The sequence below is a fragment of the Schistocerca serialis genome, chromosome 5, assembly GCF_023864345.2.
Source record: "Schistocerca serialis cubense isolate TAMUIC-IGC-003099 chromosome 5, iqSchSeri2.2, whole genome shotgun sequence".
NCBI classification, from domain to species: Eukaryota; Metazoa; Arthropoda; class Insecta; order Orthoptera; family Acrididae; genus Schistocerca; species Schistocerca serialis.
In genome coordinates, this window is record NC_064642.1 from 19778038 (window position 1) to 19797651 (window position 19614).

Sequence of the window (19614 nt, forward strand, 5' to 3'; positions counted from 1 at the left end):
CAGTTTTTGAACACATTCTAAGTTGATTTCTGAATGAATCATAAGTTGATTTGTGAATCCGTGCATAGTGTACATGATGTCTCTGACAGGGGAATCCTCGTCACATGTAAAAACAAACTTTCCCACAGACAAAAGGGGCTATACGAGCTGAGCGTAGGAAGGCCGAATGGATGAATGCCAACCACTGTTTGATTGTGTGGTTGATTGGCTTTGCGAATGATGAGCATTGTTATAATTACTAGCGAAATCCATAGATTCAGACTACCGGAGTGGAAATAAATGAATAACAGGTAAGAAAGATTACGTATTAAAATGGCTCTGAGCACTATGGGACTTAGCATCTGAGGTCACCAGTCCCCTAGAACTTAGAACTACTTAAACCTAACTAACCTAAGAACATCACACACATCCATGCCTGGGGCAGGATTTGAACCTGCGACCGTAGCGGTCACGCGGTTCCAGACTGAAGCGCCTAGAACTGCTCGGCCACTGAAATGAAATTTTGACAGAACATTTTTGGTCAGATCGCTATAATAGTAAGGGCCAGTTGTACAGTCCCCGGCTAGCAGCCGCTGTAAGTTCTATTCTGGAAGTAGCACGGAAAACGCATTGTACGAACACGTAACAACTCCTAACTGGAGAACAATCACGGGATAACTAAACTGGTGATTCTGGCAGAGTTAGTGAAATTAACCAGCGAATAAGCTTTGACATTGACAGGAATAGTTACAGAATTAGTGATAACAAGACTCTTTGTTAGAACGAGGAAGGAGAAGAAACGGAGACATCACACAAATTGTGGAACAATATGACAATTCCAAGTTTGCATAAAAATTATGTACTACTACTTTTCGATCTCATGCTTGAGAAACTAGAGCGTATGAATGAAGTGTGAAACTATTTCCTAAATTAAAGCTTTTTGCTTATAGTAGGCTAATAGGCATTTGATATTGGTACTTTGTGAATTATATTCTGTCGTTAAAAAATGACCATTTGTGCCAAAACAGTCTCATTTATTTCGTGTGTTACAATTGTTGCAGTATTAGAAAGGCCTATTTTGTTTTTATCTAGCAGAGAGTGACAGAATAGACGTAATCAGATCGAGAAACCACACCAGTCTTGGGTCCTATTTGTATTAACAGCTTTTTCAGTATTAGACAACATTTCGATTTTTCATGTAGCAAAATGTTTGACGAACTTTGATGAGGTAACAGATTCTTTTGCAGAAAGGAAAGCACGCCATGTAAAGCTGTAGCAAGATTAGAGAGAGAGAAATTCTAGGAGCTAAGGATTGAAGAAATGTGTATTGTCTTGCTTGTCTCATGTCTTTACTGGTTTTGTGTGTCCTATATTTAATTTTATGTCACAAAAGCAGCAAGCTGTAAGCTGATAGGGAATAAAGAGTGCAAATATTCTGAAGAGATCATTTTTTTATATATATAAAAAAAAAGAAAAAAAGAAAAAGAAAAAGAGGAACAGGATGTCAAACCGGCCGACTGTAAGCAGGAGAGGCACCACAGGACATTTTAATTTCCACTGTCCTGAGTATGGTTTGATGGCATCCATTACAAAATATACGTGTTTCAATTCCACAGAGCGAAATACAGTGACGACATGCGATAGGAGAATGCTGTATGAAGAGGTGTGGCACTACACTTTGGCACACTTACGACCAAATAACGTGTCTTACATTTCCTCGAACACACACATTTTATGCATTAGACATCTTCAGAAGGATGTGCACTACAAAATTAATATATTTTTGAAAATTTGATTTTATTTTTCTAGTTTTTGACGTCCTATCTCAAATGCTCGAGGCTGTGGCGGGGTATTACCCCGGTTCGGAAATGTTGTAGATACAGGGCTGATGGGCAGAGCAGTCTGAGTTATAGTGGGGAAGTGGGTAGTCTCCACATGACCCATGTTTACATTTTAGTGATTTTGCTGTTTCCTCTTTGTTTACTGCTCTCAAGTCAAATGAAAACAAAACAGATTTTTGTGGCCAGGGGCTATCAAGCGAATTAAAATACATTCGCATAATTACGGAAGGCTAAAATGTATTGTTAGTTGCAGATTTGATTTTATTTCCACTTTTCTGACAGTCAAGCATTAATTGCCTTGCAGAACAATGACGTTATTTTTGTCGGTTTTCTAAAGAAATTTTCCTTTATTAATCTTTTACGCTGAGGTAGACAATATATTTGAAACGAAGTGTTTAATTCCACACACTGTTCGCTGCATTTAAAGTGGACGTTTTCAGCTTCCAGCACGTATGGTATTATGCCATAATAAAAAACCAAACATGAGATATCATAGTACTGATACTCCAAGAAAATTTACATCCCGAAAACTACATTGAAAAGCTTAATATCAGGTCGTGGCCTACTTCACTGGGAATCTGGACATACGAATGTGCACTTTAAATATGCACTTTAAATGTGTACATTTTAGTAGGGGTCACGAAATTCTGATGCTCTTGGAGTATCCTCTGATGTCTTGTTTCTTTTATGACATAATGTAAGATCTTTTAATGTTTCACACATACGAACATACGGGCTCCCTACGACATCATAGCTGCGCAAGCGCGGTGACGCCTGTCATCTGGCGCTCTCTGGCAACTGCAGAAACGAACCTATTTCTAATAGGTCGCGGGAAGATATTCCTAATCGTGGCTTGAAATCGTTGCTATCAAAGTAAATTTCCTTTTATGCAAGTTGAACTATTTGCAAGAATGTACGATGAATTTCTTAAATCACAGAACGTTTGACTCTCATTTAAAAATCAACTCTTTGATGACATGCCATTTAGATGAGTTTCTAGCCCAGAAGATCAGACATTTATGTTGTTATTAAAAATTTTACTGACACATTTGTGTGATATATCTTACATTGTAATATGCGCATAAAAGAACAACATTATATGTGAAAGCTTAGCTTCTCTTGCAGCGTATTAATCTTATAAACCAATATTATATGTGAAAGCTCTTTGCATTTCGTATAGCAACACTATGTATATTAATTTAAACCTTTAGCTTTTTCTGTTTGTGTTTTTGCGCTACTTAACAGTGATGTTGCTAGTGACTGACTAAATCACGTGTCCTCAGCTCTGAATACCCGCTATCATTGGCTTGTGAGATCACGTGACATGAGCTATGCCTGGCTTACAAAAGTGCATAGCAGTCTCGATTTCAATGCTTCGGAAAGTAACATGCAGTGTTTGGTGGAATTAAAATTTGTACTTTCGTAATACGAAAATATGCAGCGTACATGTTGCTGCTCATCAAAGATCTTTCCAAAACGTGTTTTTTCCACTGTGTTTCATTTTCTAAAGCTCCGGGAAATTCTACGCCCGTGTATAAAATCATAACCATTCAAAGGACTGATAAATTATACAGTTCCAAGAGAAAATATACTGTCCGTTAACAGGGAAAAAGTATACTTTCACCCGGTAGAAAGTGTATTTTTAAGCGGGAAATCCGGGAATTTTTTTTCGTTGTCCGCGTAACACCCTGTTTATCTTGGCCTGTAGTACGATTTCTTTGATTTCCTTTGTTTTGTCTCTTTCGTTTTGTAAATCTTCTATCATAATTTGTAATCCCTTCATATCTTCCTCATTATCCATAATCCATCTAAAACTGCTCTTAATATTCAGTAGTTTATCTATTATTCTACTGATGATGATGATGATGATGATGATGATTCTGTTTTCTGATGACCTGACTAGATATGCAAAGAACAAGTCATTTTTTCCAGATTGTGCTCATTGCCAGTTCCAATTCCTACTCTGTTTCAAGTGGATACAGTACCTATTTTCTAGGGAATTTTTGTTTGTGTGTGCTCTGAATCTTCTTCTTTTTATCTTGAATATTGAATCTGTTACTGCAAAGTTCATTGTTTTGAAAATAGTTTCACTTGCAAATGTTATTTTTGATTGTACAGTGTTTTTGTTTTATGGCTATTGAGATGAATTTATTGTTGCATTTTTAGTTATGATGGTTTGTTTATTCTATTACACCATATTGGTTTTTCATTGTGGTTGTTTTATGATTAATATTTAAATTTCTCTACAATTTTGATTACTTATTTTTCTGTTGGGTTTTTATTTGCGTAGTGGGTTAGCTAACATAATTATTGTTTTTCAAAGGGTATTCTGAGGCTGGTTTTTTGCACTATTTTCTGTAGTGATTTGAGTTGTCAGTGAGTTTCCTGAATATTTGTTGGATGGGAACAAAAGGTCATTTGTGAGTCCTGAACAGTTTAAATTTTTGTTGTTTGTTAGTTTTCAAGTTTCAGTCTTCTTAGAGTTCACTTTGTACCATTACCTCATTATACAGGGTGTCCCATTTATCTCAACCACCCTAAATAACTGTTTGTCCAGATGCAAATTACAAAATGTTTCAAGCAAATGTTCTTTAGCCGTCGGGGGGACATCTATCAGCATGATTGCCTTTGTTGTAGCTTTGTTTTTTACAAAGATATAAACAGCGGTGTGACTCTTTTAAATGGCACCCTGTATTTTTTATTCGGTAATTCATTTCTGCTCCTAAAGACCTATTAAAAATGTATCACAGTGTACCATTCACTGAAACACAATGTTATTAATTAAATAACACAACATTGATGCTGACGCACCCAGCACTTAGTGCAAGTACTCGGAGTAATGGAATACATCCATGTGTTGACGTTGAAAGAGGACAAATGTGAACATAAGTAGAATGCACACCCGTCATTCCATCAACAATAATCAGTTGAAGAGTTGTGTGAGTAGAATTCACACCAATGAAGAGAAGGTAGAGATGCTAGTCATCTATGGGGAATGTAAGTTAGCAGAACAGTATTTGCAATACTGTTTTCTTATGTACTGGTACATTTAGTACAGCAGTTTAGTCCTTTTAAAAACTGTTGTGTAGAGTAGGCTTACAGTAAAGGCTGTCCTTTCTACAAACTGCATTGACATAACTTTCTTTTATTGTTGTTGTGTTGAAGGTAGGCGAAATGCTACACAGGCAGTGGAACTGTACAGAGAGCGATATCCTGACAACAACCCACCTTCCTGATGGATGTTTTCTCATCTTGTTGTGACGTTTCAGGAAACAGGGGTCTTGTTGCGACGTTTCAGGAAACGGGAAGTTTCAACCAACAAAAACACAATCGTAATAGCACTCGCACAGACGAAACTGCCGAAGTTATTGTTTTCACTTCCGTTGCTATGAATCCACATGTGAGCGCACAACAGCTTGAACACAAGATTGGCATTCCTAAAACCAGTGTACATAATATTCTTTCACGTCACCGGTTCTATCCTTACCATGTACACCTACATCAAAAATTGCATGGGAATGATTTCCAGAATTGTGTACAGTTCTGTCAGTGGGCACAGCAGCAAATCCTTGCCAACCCGAACTTCTTCTCCAATGTTCTATTTACTGATGAATGTTCCTTCTCAAACAAAGGACAGGTAAATACAAGGAACATGCATTATTGGTCCAGCGCCAACCCACGATGTCTTGGACAGGTGGAATATCAGCGTCAATGGAGAGTTAAAGTCTGCTGTGGGGTGCTTGGTACTACAATTATTGGCCCTTATTTCAGCAATGGTAGTCTAGACAGCACAGCGTATGCCAACTTCCTCAGACGAATTCTTCCTCCTCTTCTGGATAAAGTGCTGCTAAGAACCAGAATGCTTATGCGGTATTAATACGATGGATGTCCAGCACATAATGCTTTGCGTGTACATCATGTTCTAAACCGAAGGTATCCTGGCAGATGGATTGGTCAAGGAGGGACAGTTACTTGGCCTGCTACATCTCCTGATTTAAATCCTATGGACTTTTTTCTTTGGGGATGCATTAAAGACGTTGTCTACTGCGATATTCCAACAACTCCAGAGGACATGCAGGAATGTATTGTGCTTGCTTGTAATGCTCTTCAGCAGGCAACACTGGAAGCAGTAAATAATTCTTTCATTCAACGAATGCACCAGTGTATCGGTGTCCAGGGTCACCACTTTCAGCACCTTTGAATGTTCTACTCCTGGGCAATGGTACAGGAGAGTCAGTCAATTTTGTGTTATGTTTTTATTTGGTTTTCATTTGTTTTCTAACAACTCCAGCATGTGGACAAGTTTGTGATCCTGGGCTCAAAGTCAGTGTTGTGTTAATTAATAACCTTGTGTTTAGTGAATAGTACACTGTGATACATTTTTGAATAGGTCATTAGGAGGGGAAATGAATTACTGAACAAAAAATATGGGGTGCCATTTAAAAAAGTCATACCGCTGTTCATAAAAAAAACAAAGCTACAACAAAGGCAGTCATGCTGATTGATGTCCCCCTGATTGCTAAAGAACTTTTGCTTGAAACATTTTGTAATTTGCATCTGGACAAACAGTTATTTAGGGTAGTCAAGATAAATGGGACACCCTATATATCTCAATGCGCAGTTAAAAAGTAGTGGCGACAAGCAATTTGCTCGTCTTAAACCTGTTATTATGGAGAATGATGCTGAAAATTCTTCTTTGAACTTGACTTTCAGTTTTGCGTTGCTTAAGGTGAGTTCTGTTAATTTGATTAATTTTGGGAGGAGTCCAAAATTTCTTAGGATTTTCAACAGTGAATATCTATGGACACAGTCATATATCTTTTTAAAACCTACAAAAGTCATTACAAGAGGCCTTCTTTGTTTCCTGTAATATGTCGTGATTAATTTTAAAGTGACGATTTGTTCTGTGCAGCTTCTCCAAGGATTCAAATTCTCCCTGGTGTTCACCTGCTTCTTGCTCTATTTGTTGTTTATTCATATGATATAAACGTTGGAAGAAAATCTTGTCTGTACAGTCAAAAGAGAGATATAACAATGTAGGTAGCTGGATTGCTCAAATTAGCATGTAGTTTTTCAGCTCCTTAAAAGCTGCTTCCAATTCTTGGGCTAATTTTTTAAAGTTCTGTCGGTACTGCACAGTTCAAAAGTTTACTGAATGCTTTTCTCATGATTTCAGGGTTGTCCTTGTTCCTGTGTGTCGTATTTCCATCTTCTCTTTACAACATTAACATTGCGGGTGGGGGATGTATTCCATACATTTTGAAATACTCTCTGGAATTGATTTAGTGGTAATTTCACCACGCATGGTGTCTCAGTAACTGTAATTTCTGATTAATCGGTATAGGCTGTAATTCCCCCCTTTTATGTTTAAATTTAATTTTTATTTTGACAGTGTAGTGGCCTGAGCTCATGTCTAGTCTTCGTTTCGTCTTACTCCTCTAACACTGTAGAGTTCTCTGTGAAGGTCATAAGTGCTTAAGCTGCCATTCTCCTTTTCTCCAGTCAGTGTATTTACAAGTTTTAAATTTGTTTCACCTTCTTTTAGAGTATGAGGATTTGAAGATGAGATTGCACTGTCTGGCCATTCCTATTGGTACGTTTCTGTGTAGCCCATTTCCTGATTATATCTTAATAGTTTTTTTTTGTCTGTTTCTAGTTGGGGATAGAATCTATTATTTTTATGTTGATTATAAACTCCGTTCCAAATGGGGGCATTGTTTTATGAACCTTTGTCAAAGTTTACCGTTGTAACTTCTGTACCCTTGATATTCAAATGGCTCTTCTATGGTATTTCCCAAACCTTGGAGCCCCGCTATTATTATTATTATTATTATTATTATGCCTGAATTGCCCACAAAGTTCTTGTATTCTCCTGTTTTTAGTAGAGAATTAATATTGTGTGTTGCGATATAGTTGATTCGATTAAGCTTGATCCTGTTGTTCTGCACTGGTAAATGTTTGGGTGACAGCAAATTCTTTAAGTCTTTACTGTCATCTGCATGGCTACCTAAGTAGCCTATTTATGTTTTATTTCTCAGTTTGACAGTAGAACTTTTTTCCCCCAAAGGACTTTCCCATATTTGATTTTTGAAGTTAGTTGTGATTTACAACTACTGATGTTAACCGAAGAAGTTGCCTCAAGATGTTATCTGGCTGTTGTCCATCATCCTCCTCCTTTATGTGGGATTGGTGCTGGCATCAGCAACGACTGAGCTATTCAATCCACCTAGTAGCTAATACAGATAGAGTTATTACTAACAACAACAAAACAATAATAATAATAAATCATTGGAAACAGTAAATGAAATAGTATGTAAAATTCAACAAAACCGTGTCAGAATCCTGTTAGGCGGCTTCAACTTAAAGGTAAACAAATAAAGAAAGAAAGTGCAGAAAAACAACTGAAGAATTCCCAGCACGTAAATGGACCAACCAAAACAGACATAGGTTAGTTGAACTGTGCAGAATATTCGATGATAAAATCATGTCAACACACTTTAAATAGAAACCAGCAAAACACATGATGTGGAGATCACCGAACTCATTCATAACTGAATTCCAAATTGACCCTGATGAGAATAGTACTGCATTTAAAACTTGAGAGGTTCACAGAGAGAGAGAGAGAGAGAGAGAGAGAGGGGAGTCAAATCCCCAAATATGACACTAGCAGGACGCAACTATCTTTCATGGAAGAATTAGAGAAAAGCAGTCAAACAGCTGTTGTAAGAAAATTGATCAAAGTGGCACAAATATTAATTCCTTTGCAGAAAGGGAAACAGAACCCTTGATAGAATAAGGAATGTGAACATTGTATCTAATCGTGACAGGGTGCATACAACGATTGGAACAAGGAGAAGACAGAGGATAACTACAAAACATTCCTGACAGTGAGAAAAGAGACAGCCAAATTAATTATGAAATTGAGAAAGACTTCTATGTTGTTGTTGTGGTCATCAGTCCTGAGACTGGTTTGATGCAGCTCTCCATGCTACTCTATCCTGTGCAAGCTTCTTCATCTCCCAGTACCTACTGCAACCTACATCCTTCTGAATCTGCTTAGTGTATTCATCTCTTGGTCTCCCTCTACGATTTTTACCCTCCACGCTGCCCTCCAATGCTAAATTTGTGATCCCTTGATGCCTCAAAACATGTCCTACCAACCGACCCCTTCTTCTAGTCAAGTTGTGCCACAAACTTCTCTTCTCCCCAATCCTATTCAATACCTCCTCATTAGTTACGTGATCTACCCACCTTATCTTCAGCATTCTTCTGTAGCACCACATTTCGAAAGCTTCTATTCTCTTCTTGTCCAAACTGGTTATCGTCCATGTTTCACTTCCATACATGGCTACACTCCATACAAATACTTTCAGAAACGACTTCCTGACACTTAAATCTATACTCGATGTTAACAAATTTCTCTTCTTCAGAAACGATTTCCTTGCCATTGCCAGTCTACATTTTATATCCTCTCTACTTCGACCATCATCAGTTATTTTACTCCCTAAATAGCAAAACTCCTTTAATACTTTAAGTGTCTCATTTCCTAATCTAATTCCCTCAGTATCACCCAATTTAATTTGACTACATTCCATTATCCTCGTTTTGCTTTTGTTGATGTTCATCTTATATCCTCCTTTCAAGACACTGTCCATTCCGTTCAACTGCTCTTCCAAGTCCTTTGCTGTCTCTGACAGAATTACAATGTCATCGGCGAACCTCAAAGTTTTTACTTCTTCTCCATGGATTTTAATACCTACTCCGAATTTTTCTTTTGTTTCCTTTACTGCTTGCTCAATATACAGATTGAATAACATCGGGGAGAGGCTACAACCCTGTCTCACTCCTTTCCCAACCACTGCTTCCCTTTCATGCCCCTCGACTCTTATAACTGCCATCTGGTTTCTGTACAAATTGTAAATAGCCTTTCGCTCCCTGTATTTTACCCCTGCCACCTTCAGAATTTGAAAGAGAGTATTCCAGTTAACATTGTCAAAAGCTTTCTCTAAGTCTACAAATGCTAGAAATGTAGGTTTGCCTTTTCTTAATCTTTCTTCTAAGATAAGTCGTAAGGTTAGTATTGCCTCATGTGTTCCAACATTTCTACGGAATCCAAACTGATCTTCCCCGAGGTCCGCTTCTACCAGTTTTTCCATTCGTCTGTAAAGAATTCGTGTTAGTATTTTGCAGCTATGACTTATTAAATTGATAGTTTGGTAATTTTCGCATCTGTCAACACCTGCTTTCTTTGGGATTGGAATTATTATATTCTTCTTGAAGTCTGTGGGTATTTCGCCTGTCTCATACATCTTGCTCACCAGATGGTAGAGTTTTGTCATGACTGGCTCTCCCAAGGCCATCAGTAGTTCTAATGGAATGTTGTCTACTCCCGGGGCTTTGTTTTGACTCAGGTCTTTCAGTGCTCTGTCAAACTCTTCACGCAGTATCTTATCTATCTCTCATGTCGTCTTCATCTACATCCTCTTCCATTTCCATAATATTGTCCTCAAGTACATCGCCCTTGTATAAACCCTCTATATACTCCTTCCACCTTTCTGCCTTCCCTTCTTTGCTTAGAACTGGGTTGCCAACTGAGCTCTTGATATTCATACAAGTGGTTCTCTTTTCTCCAAAGGTCTCTTTAATTTTCCTGTAGGCAGTATCTATCTTACCCCTAGTGAGACAAGCCTCTACATCCTTACATTTGTCCTCTAGCCATCCCTGCTTAGCCATTTTGCACTTCCTGTCGATCTCATTTTTGAGACGTTTGTATTCCTTTTTGCCTGCTTCATTTACTGCATTTTTATATTTTCTCCTTTCATCAATTAAATTCAGTATTTCTTCTGTTACCCAAGGATTACTATTAGCCCTCGTCTTTTTATTTACTTGATCCTCTGCTACCTTCACTACTTCATCCCTCAAAGCTACCCATTCTTCTACTGTATTTCTTTCCCCCATTCCTGTCAATTGTTCCCTTATGGTCTCCCGCAACTCTCTACAACCTCTGGTTTAGTCAGTTTATCCAGGTCCCATCTACTTAAATTCCCACCTTTTTGCAGTTTCTTCAGTTTCAATCTGCTGTTCATAACCAATAGATTGTGGTCAGAATCCACATCTGCCCCTGGAAATGTCTTACAATTGAAAACCTGGTTCCTAAATCTCTGTCTTACCATTATATAATCTATCTGATACCTTTTAGTATCTCCAGGATTCTTCCAGGTATACAACCTTCTTTTATGATTCTTGAACCAAGTGTTAGCTATGATCAAGTTATGCTCTGTGCAAAATTCTACAAGGCGGCTTCCTCTTTCATTTCTTCCCCCCAATCCATATTCACCTACTATGTTTCCTTCTCTCCCTTTTCCTACTGACGAATTCTAGTCACCCATGACTATTAGATTTTCGTCTCCATTCACTACCTGAATAATTTCTTTTATCTCATCATACATTTCATCTATTTCTTCATCATCTGCAGAGCTAGTTGGCATATAAACTTGTACTACTGTAGTAGGCATGGACTTTGTGTCTATCTTGGCCACAATAATGTGCTCACTATGCTGTTTGTAGTAGCTAACCCGCACTCCTATTTTTTTATTCATTATTAAACCTACTCCTGCATTACCCCTACTTGATTTTGTATTTATTACCCTGTATTCACCTGACCAAAAGTCTTGTTCCTCTTGCCACCGAACTTCACTAATTCCCACTATATCTAACTTTAACCTATCCATTTCCCTTTTTAAATTTTCTAACGTACCTGCTCGATTAATGGATCTGACATCCCACGCTCCGATCCGTAGAACGCCAGTTTTCTTTCTCCTGATAACGACGTCCTCTTGAGTAGTCCCCGCCCGGAGATCCGAATGGGGGACTATTTTACCTCCGGAATATTTTACCCAAGAGGACGCCATCATCATTTAATCATACAGTAAAGCTGCATGTCCTCGCGAAACATTACGGCCGTAGTTTCCCCTTGCTTTCAGCAGTACCAGAACAGCAAGGCCGTTTTGGTTGTTGTTACAAGGCCAAATCAGTCAATCATCCAGACTGTTGCCCCTGCAACTACTGAAAAGGCTGCTGCCCCTCTTCAGGAACCACACGTTTGTCTGGCCTCTCAACAGATACCCCTCCATTGTGGTTGCACCTACGGTACGGCCATCTGTATCGCTGAGGCACGCAAGCCTCCCCACCAACGGCAAGGTCCATGGTTCATGGGGGGGCTTCCATAGAAATAAGTTATGAACTCGAATCGTGTATTTTTAAAACAGCATCACTCTGTAATTTGGTGATTGTGAGTTTGCTACTGCTTCAGGTACTACATTTATAACTGCTCAAACTGACATTAAACGAGTATCGGTGTGTCAGTGTACATTCTATAGGATTCTGAAAAACATTATTTTTATAAGACAGCCAGTCAATGATGCATGCTCTTTTAAAAATGAGGCGGCCTCAGTTGCGACTCATGCCTCTTTGTAAATAAAGCTTAGATAACATTATCAGTATTGTTCGCCAAAAAAAAAAAAAAAAAAAAAAAAAAAAAAAAACACAGTAGTGTTTACCAATTTAACCCAGAATAAGAATCAGACTCTCCGCAGATTTGTTGTACCTAACCAATCCTGGGAAATTCAGTGAGACTGAACATTAATTTCCAGTGAGATCACAGAGTTTCTTACCCTGTGGTAGTGTGGTAGGGATCTTGGCATTATAAAAAGGAGACTAAGGAAAAAAGACAGATTATTTACTGTACATGACATCACAGAGGTGATTCTTCGTTTGAGACATTGCTGACTCTAAAATACTAGACTTTGAATTGATTGTACCTATACGAAGACCAAAATTTCTGAAGAAACTGTATATACATAAACGATCCAAGGGAAAGGATGAGGAGCAATCTGTGATTCTTTGCTGATGACTGTAGAAGGATATACGATTACTCGGACAGAATGTCCATTTGGTGTGATGAATAACAGCTTGCTCTAAATGTAGAGAAGTGTAAGTTAACGTAGATGAGTGTGTAAAACAATCCCATAGTGTTCGAATGCAGTATTGTGGTGTGCTGATTGGCACAGTCACATCAATTAAGTATCTATGTTTAATATTGCAAAACTATATGAAATAGAATGAGCATGTAAGGGTGGTAGTAGGGAAGGGGAATGGTCGACGTTGGTGTATTAGGAGAGTTTTAGGAAAGTGTAGCTCATCTACAGAGCAATTCGCATATAGGATGCTTGTGTGCGACCCATTCCTGAGTACTGCTCAAATATTTGGGATCTCCACCATGTCAGATTAAAGGCAGACATTAAAGCAATTCCAAAGCATGCTGCTAGATTTGTTACCAGTTGTTTCAGTCAACAACCAGGTGTTACAGAAATGCAATGTGAACCCCATTGGGAATCCATTGAGGGAAGACGATGATCTTTTCATAAAAACTGCAGAGAGAGTTTAGAGAACAGACATTTGCAGCTGATTACTACTGCTGGCAATGTCCATTTTGATTAATGACCTCAAAGACAAGATAAGAGAAATTAAGGCTCATGTGGAGGCACGTAAACAGTCATTCCTCTGTTGCAAGTAGAGTAGAAAAGGAAGTGACTAGTAGTGGTACATAGTACCCTCCGCCATACACCATGTGGTGGATTATGGAGTGTAAATGTAGATATATTGGAAGACAAAGGAAGGTTTCATTCTCTATCAGCACTTTTTCGCATTCTGTTTTTGTTAAGACAAAAAAGGGTTGTATACAGCTTCCACAACAATCATTGGGATAATTAGTCAAACTTATTGTCTGGGGATATAATGCAATATGTTGATTGTGGTATAAAAACCAGCTTATCCATAAGGAAAGATTCCAATGAAGTCTGATACAATAAGGTATTTTATTTATTTATTTATCGTATGGCAACAACAGCAAACATTGACAAGTACATAAAGTTTAATTTTACATATACTTAAGTTTTTACTTTTTGACACAAATTTTATACACATTTTTAAATTGTGAAAATCACTAACTTAATATTACTGACTACTTTGACTGATAAAATTGCAAGTTTTAAAAAAAGGCAGATACATTTAATCATAGTTCAATATCTAATGATTGAAGTCAACTAATAGCAGAGGGAGTAGCATTAATAAAGTCACTATATGGTACAGAATACTTCCTCTGAGGACAGTCTCTAACAATGTGTTGAACAGTTTGTTCTTGGGCCCCACAATCACAGGCTGGAGATTTCCGGAGTCCCCACTTGTGCATCATAGCGTTGCACCTGGCGTGGCCAGTTCTTATTCTGTTCAGCCTTGTCCACTCGCTTCTCTGCAGAGGAGGACTTGCATCACTGCTGTAGTGTTGTGAAATGTAGAATTGTACATGCTATATTTTTCGCAGTCAAGATAATGTTAATGTAATTTAAAAAAAGTGTGTGCAATTTCAGTATCTTTCACACATTTTTAAAGGCATCAATTTTCAGGTTTTAATGATTCATTACATTACCAAAATATAACATTAGAAATTCAGTCTCTTGTCTGACAATCACATCTGCATCTTATAATGTAACAATGGCACGAAAGAAGCATTTAGAAAGTTAGTGCACAAATTAAATAGCTTTTCTCAATTTCTCGCAAATCCGTGTTCGTTTTAAAAACGCACACTTCCAAATTCTGTAAGGACTTTAAAACTCAGGACATCAACTACAAAGTATCTGCTTCAAGAAATAAAATGGGCAATTGGTTCTCAATAATCCCTTCAAGGAACTTGCAATATCTTTTAAAGAACTACTTAACTGCCCAGCTCCAACATAAAAATTTCCACAACAAAAACCTGAGAACACTTATCCAAATTTGTTACTGCCAGGTCAAGAAGAAATTTCCAGACAGATCAAAAGACTCAGAAACAGTAAAGCATGAGAGGAAGATAAAATAGAAGCAGAAATCCTCAAGTCAGCAGCCTCAGACACCATAAAAGAAATTATCAAAATCTTGCAAGACATTTGGCAAACAGAAGATTGGAAAAATGTGTTAATTCATTCATTTCACAAGAAGGAACACTGAACAAATGTGATTAACTACAGGGGAATCTCACTAACATTGGTTGTGTACAAAATTAAACCCCAGTGTCTTCTTGATTGAGCACAGAAACAATATCAACCAAAAATGAGAGACCAGGATGTTTGCGCACAGAACAACTCTTGAACCTAAAGCTAATACTGAGATATCAGAGAATTTGTAGTAGGAATGTAGTCTGCACACTTGTTGATTTCAAAAAAGCCTATGACTCAGTTGACCACAAATAACTCTTCCTGATATTAAAAGGACAGGAGTTAGATCTGAAACACTTGCAGTTATAAAACAGACACTGACAGACACAAAGACGCAACTCCAAGGTTTAGTTAATGGGAGAACTGTTCAAAATCAAAATGGGAGAAAGAATTTTCAGCTGTGTCCATGAGAAAGTGATACAAGACTGGTACAGACAGAAATCAGTCATCAAAATTGACCAAGCAGTCACTTTAGCAGACACAAGTAACCTGCAGTTTGCCTGGCATTTGGAGATAATTTTGCAGTCTTAACTCACAACATTTCATCAGTACAAGATCAAATTGAACTTTTGAAAGAAACTGCAGAAAAGTTGGTCTCCAGATATCCTGCAACAAACAAGCACCAAAATTCATGGAGATGAAATATGGCAAAATAAAGTGAGTTCCACAATTAAAATGTCTTGATGAAACCGCCCAGGAAAATGAAATGGAAACATAAGCAAATGGAATCGGACACCGAAACATGGAAATGGAAACTGCATACCAACTTCCCCAAAATATCTACTAAGAAATGTATCTCCAAGCACATAAAACTAAGCCATTACAGTACAATAATTAAACCAGAGTGACTTTATGGGTCAGAAACACTAACTTTGAACAGAAGAACAGACTGTTGCAGCATTGTTCTCTTTCAAATGCACTAAATGAATTACTGTACTTTTATCAGTAGGCTGTGCGGTTTTTAATTGGGCTTCTCCTGCAGTGTGCTACAGTACTGTTGTGCAGGGATTTTGATGTGTACTAGGGCTGCAGTCAGTTATCTGGAAAGAAACAAAAAGATAATTTTTAACTTTATTTTTTTGAGATGAACTTTGAAGTTTTAGTAGCTGGTTCACTTTTAATGTAGATCTTATTCCTGCAACTTGTATCTTTTGCAACTAAAAAACCTTAATTAAGTTCAACAATTGTAAGAAAATTTGCTTTCAATTGGAGCTATTCTACTCATTATAATCATTTAATTATGGAGTTACTCCCAGTCTCAATGTTGCACACTTACACATGTATTTTTTTTCCAGTCCCCAATAGTAGTGTGGAAGATGAAAGCACCTGAGAAGAAACCTTTAGTACGCCCAGAGAAGCCAGAAGAAGTTAGAGCAAAGGTTCGAAAAGGTTCTCAAAAGAAAGTACAGAATCCAATTAAGGCCCTTAGTGAATTCCAGAGTCCTACGGAGTCTATATAAGATTATACAAAAATATATGGAACCACTAAAACCTAAGTATTTTTTTACAGTTCTAGCTTAGACCATCTTCCTACAAATGAGGGCTCAAAGCATGCATTATTCCATATTTGTGAAGTATTTTGCCACAAGTAAATCACAGAAGCTATAATCTTCATAGTGTGGCCACTGTAATGGTTCAGATAGCAGATTCATGTTTTTGTATTTACAACAGTAATCCAGTATTTATCTGAAATTGATTACAGCAAAAAACTGCATTTTGAATGGTTCAACAATGTTGAACTGATTTTCTGGTAGGAATGTGTTAAAACTGCTTTTTTCCCCGTTGCAGAATAGAACTCTGTATAATGCAATTTTAATGTTTTTAGCCAACTGTTTCAAATAGTGTTTGTTTTGAGCTCTTGCCATGAAGGGTATGATGGTGGAGAAAAAATCCGCATTAGAACTGTAAATCTATCATGTGGTTCCTATTTACTGTTTCGAGAATTATTTGTGATAGATAGCAGAAGTATTTTCAGTGTATATAGACAGTAAATATTAAATTCAGTGTATGTAAGTATTAATTTTATGTGTATGTAGATTAATATTCTGTACATGACTTTCTGCAGCTGCATTTTTATTTATTTTAGTCAGTCATGTGAGCAACTCTTAGTGTAGTTTTTTTTTTTTTTTTAAAAAAAACCATCTTCCTTAAACATAGTCTGTCAGTTGTATTACTTTGCTCATGTTTTATCCTTCATACTTTTGCAAAAAAAAAAAAAAAAAACACATTTGATAAGTATTTTAAATCATCATTTCCCTTACAATGTAGTGTCATTATTAAAATGGTTAGTGCAATAGATAATTCTTTATTTTGGTCTTCTCAGCAAGATCTATATTTACAGAATCAGTTAGTGATCATTCCTGTTAGAAGCATAGTAGAGTATACTATGCAGAAATGGTATGTACTGTAGGAAATTGAAAGACACTGTGTGTTTTCATGTTTGGTAGAGGGAGAGTGAATGAGCTGTGTTTCATAAGATTGGACATGTTTCATAAAAGAGGAAACTGTGAAAGAATACAATGATGTTTATAGTTGTGTGATGTATTTATTTATGTAACCTATAAAATTATTCAACTTTTTCAAATGAATTTAAGAAAATTATATTTTATTATTGTGGTTCTCTCCAGATTGGAATTTATGTTTGTAGAAAGAACTGCCATTATACAATTTCTGATTCAGAGAATGCTAGCAGTTCTTTTTAGTGACATGGGGAAATATAACTTACCAAAAATGGAATAGAATTTTAAATCATTGTTAACGTTGTCATGCCATAATGGGAAGCAGATACTGCAAATTATTTTCTGTATTTATAAACTTTTCTTTTAAAGAAATATTAAGAATAATACTAAATTGTGCTCACCATACTATGAAAAGTTGTGGCATGTCTGATTTTAATTTTGTAAAGTTCTAAATTTATTTAAATGTTGTTATAAAAATAAGCATATGACTATTTTAGATTAGTGACTTTAGAATGAATATTTTTGTTTATAAAGTATAACCTCCAGTCCAGTATTTTAACCAGTTGTAAAATGAATAAGCTGAGAAAAGGTGTTGGAAAATAAAGATGTGATAATGTAAAGAGATTAACTCCTTCCTTAAAACCCTTCCACTGTTTTGAAGGATAACTGCAGTGAAATGTTTTCCACATGATAAATATTTTGTGAATCCACACTTACGCTTGTAAAATAAGAATCTACTGATACAACAATCGTAAAAGCTTTAAAGAGAAATTTTAGTGTAAGTGTACAAGTGATTCATCCATACGTAATTTCTGTTTTTGGTTCAAGCAACATATTACTCATATAAGGATAATAGACTGTTTTTAAGTGCTGGCTGGGTGCAGTAGTGAAATGTTAAGGGGAGCTGGAACAATCCATTTCATCCATGTTAATTTTAGCAAATGGAAGGAACATTTTTTTCTAAAACCATTAAACATATTGCTCTGAAATTTGGACTACATGTTCAGTGAATATTTCTCTACAAAGTTATAATGCCGTGTTAAGAAATATTTATTGGTTTTTGTTTTACATTTTTTTTTAAACACATGCTAATTTTTTCTCTAAAATTTTGCATTTTTTCTTCTATAACTCTTGAATTATACATTTTTTTTTTTTTTACAATTTGTTATAAACACGAAGGAAAAGAAGTAAACAATATTGTGTATAAATTTCAATGATATACTGTTAGCAGTTTTTGAGAAAATGTTCCTCAAAGATGAAAATTTTAAAGTTATGGGAAATGGCTTCCCAAGTTTTTTTAATACAGTCCTGCCCCATATGATGGATTAGCAGCATCCTCTTCTTTTTCCAGTGTTTCCTTTTCACTGGTCTTTTCTTCCCTTTTGCTGCATGTTGTAGACTTTTCTCTCTTCTTCCTGCACCTCTTAGTCTTCCTTCAGCAATTAAGCACTTCAAAATGCAATGTTTTTATCTGTTCACACACACACACTTTTGGGAATCCTAATCCAAATTAAATTATTTACACTTTCATTTGGATTTTGTCTTTTCTCATGTAAACACTTTTCCAATAAACTTGGCTGTGATAAATCTCTGAATATGGGCTTAATTACATCAATAATAGCATTTGGCAAACTGTTTATATGGGCATATTCCTTTCCTGATAGGTACTTACACCTTGAGTGTGGGGCACAGTGCACGTTGTGGGTGCTCATTTGTTGGTGCAGTATGAAAAAATAATGCCCATACTGCTCTCCTCATATGCTCAATGCTTCTTGTATTTTGCCTAATTGCACACCCGTAATGCCTCTGCCATCTATCAACTGTTTCATCTGTCAATCTTCCTCTTCCTTCAAGGGTCTTACCATCACTAAGCTTCTGGGATCCTAATGTCTGCTGTAGTTTGCACAAGCGAGCCCCCATGCGCTTCTGCACATGTCCAATGCACTCCTGTTTTTTAATGTGAATTTCATTGCCTTAAAGTCTGGGTTCTCTAAAGCTTTAAATCCCTTAGAATCACCATCTCCTAGATAGTTAGTGTATCGTACATTATACCACTCCTGTGATCTGGAAAAAATTGCTGTCAGTCCCTCTACTTCCATCGCTCCACTCGTGCTGTGAAAATTTGCTTCACAACTTTCACTGTGTTCGTCCTTGGTATTGCCCTTGCACCTACAATGTTTTGAGAGGATAGAAACATCAATTACTTTGCAACTGTCTCCACTGGTAGCTGTCGCAACTCCATTTAGAGATTTATGACCTCTACATTGCAATGATCCATCTAAAGCAATGGTTAAATCTCTACAA

The 19614-nt window shown here is 36.8% G+C and overlaps 1 protein-coding gene across 2 annotated transcripts in view; it reads left to right on the plus strand.

The window, feature by feature from the left end:
- The window catches only part of LOC126481011 (catenin alpha), a 152473-nt gene extending 135499 nt beyond the window's left edge, over positions 1-16974 (plus strand). For both annotated transcript variants that reach the window (XM_050104467.1, XM_050104468.1), the window contains one exon: positions 16147-16974. In XM_050104467.1, coding sequence (XP_049960424.1) covers positions 16147-16311 — 165 coding nt within the window. In that variant the 3' untranslated portion in view covers positions 16312-16974. The remainder of the gene's footprint in view (positions 1-16146) is intronic.
- Positions 16975-19614: the final 2640 nt, after the last annotated feature.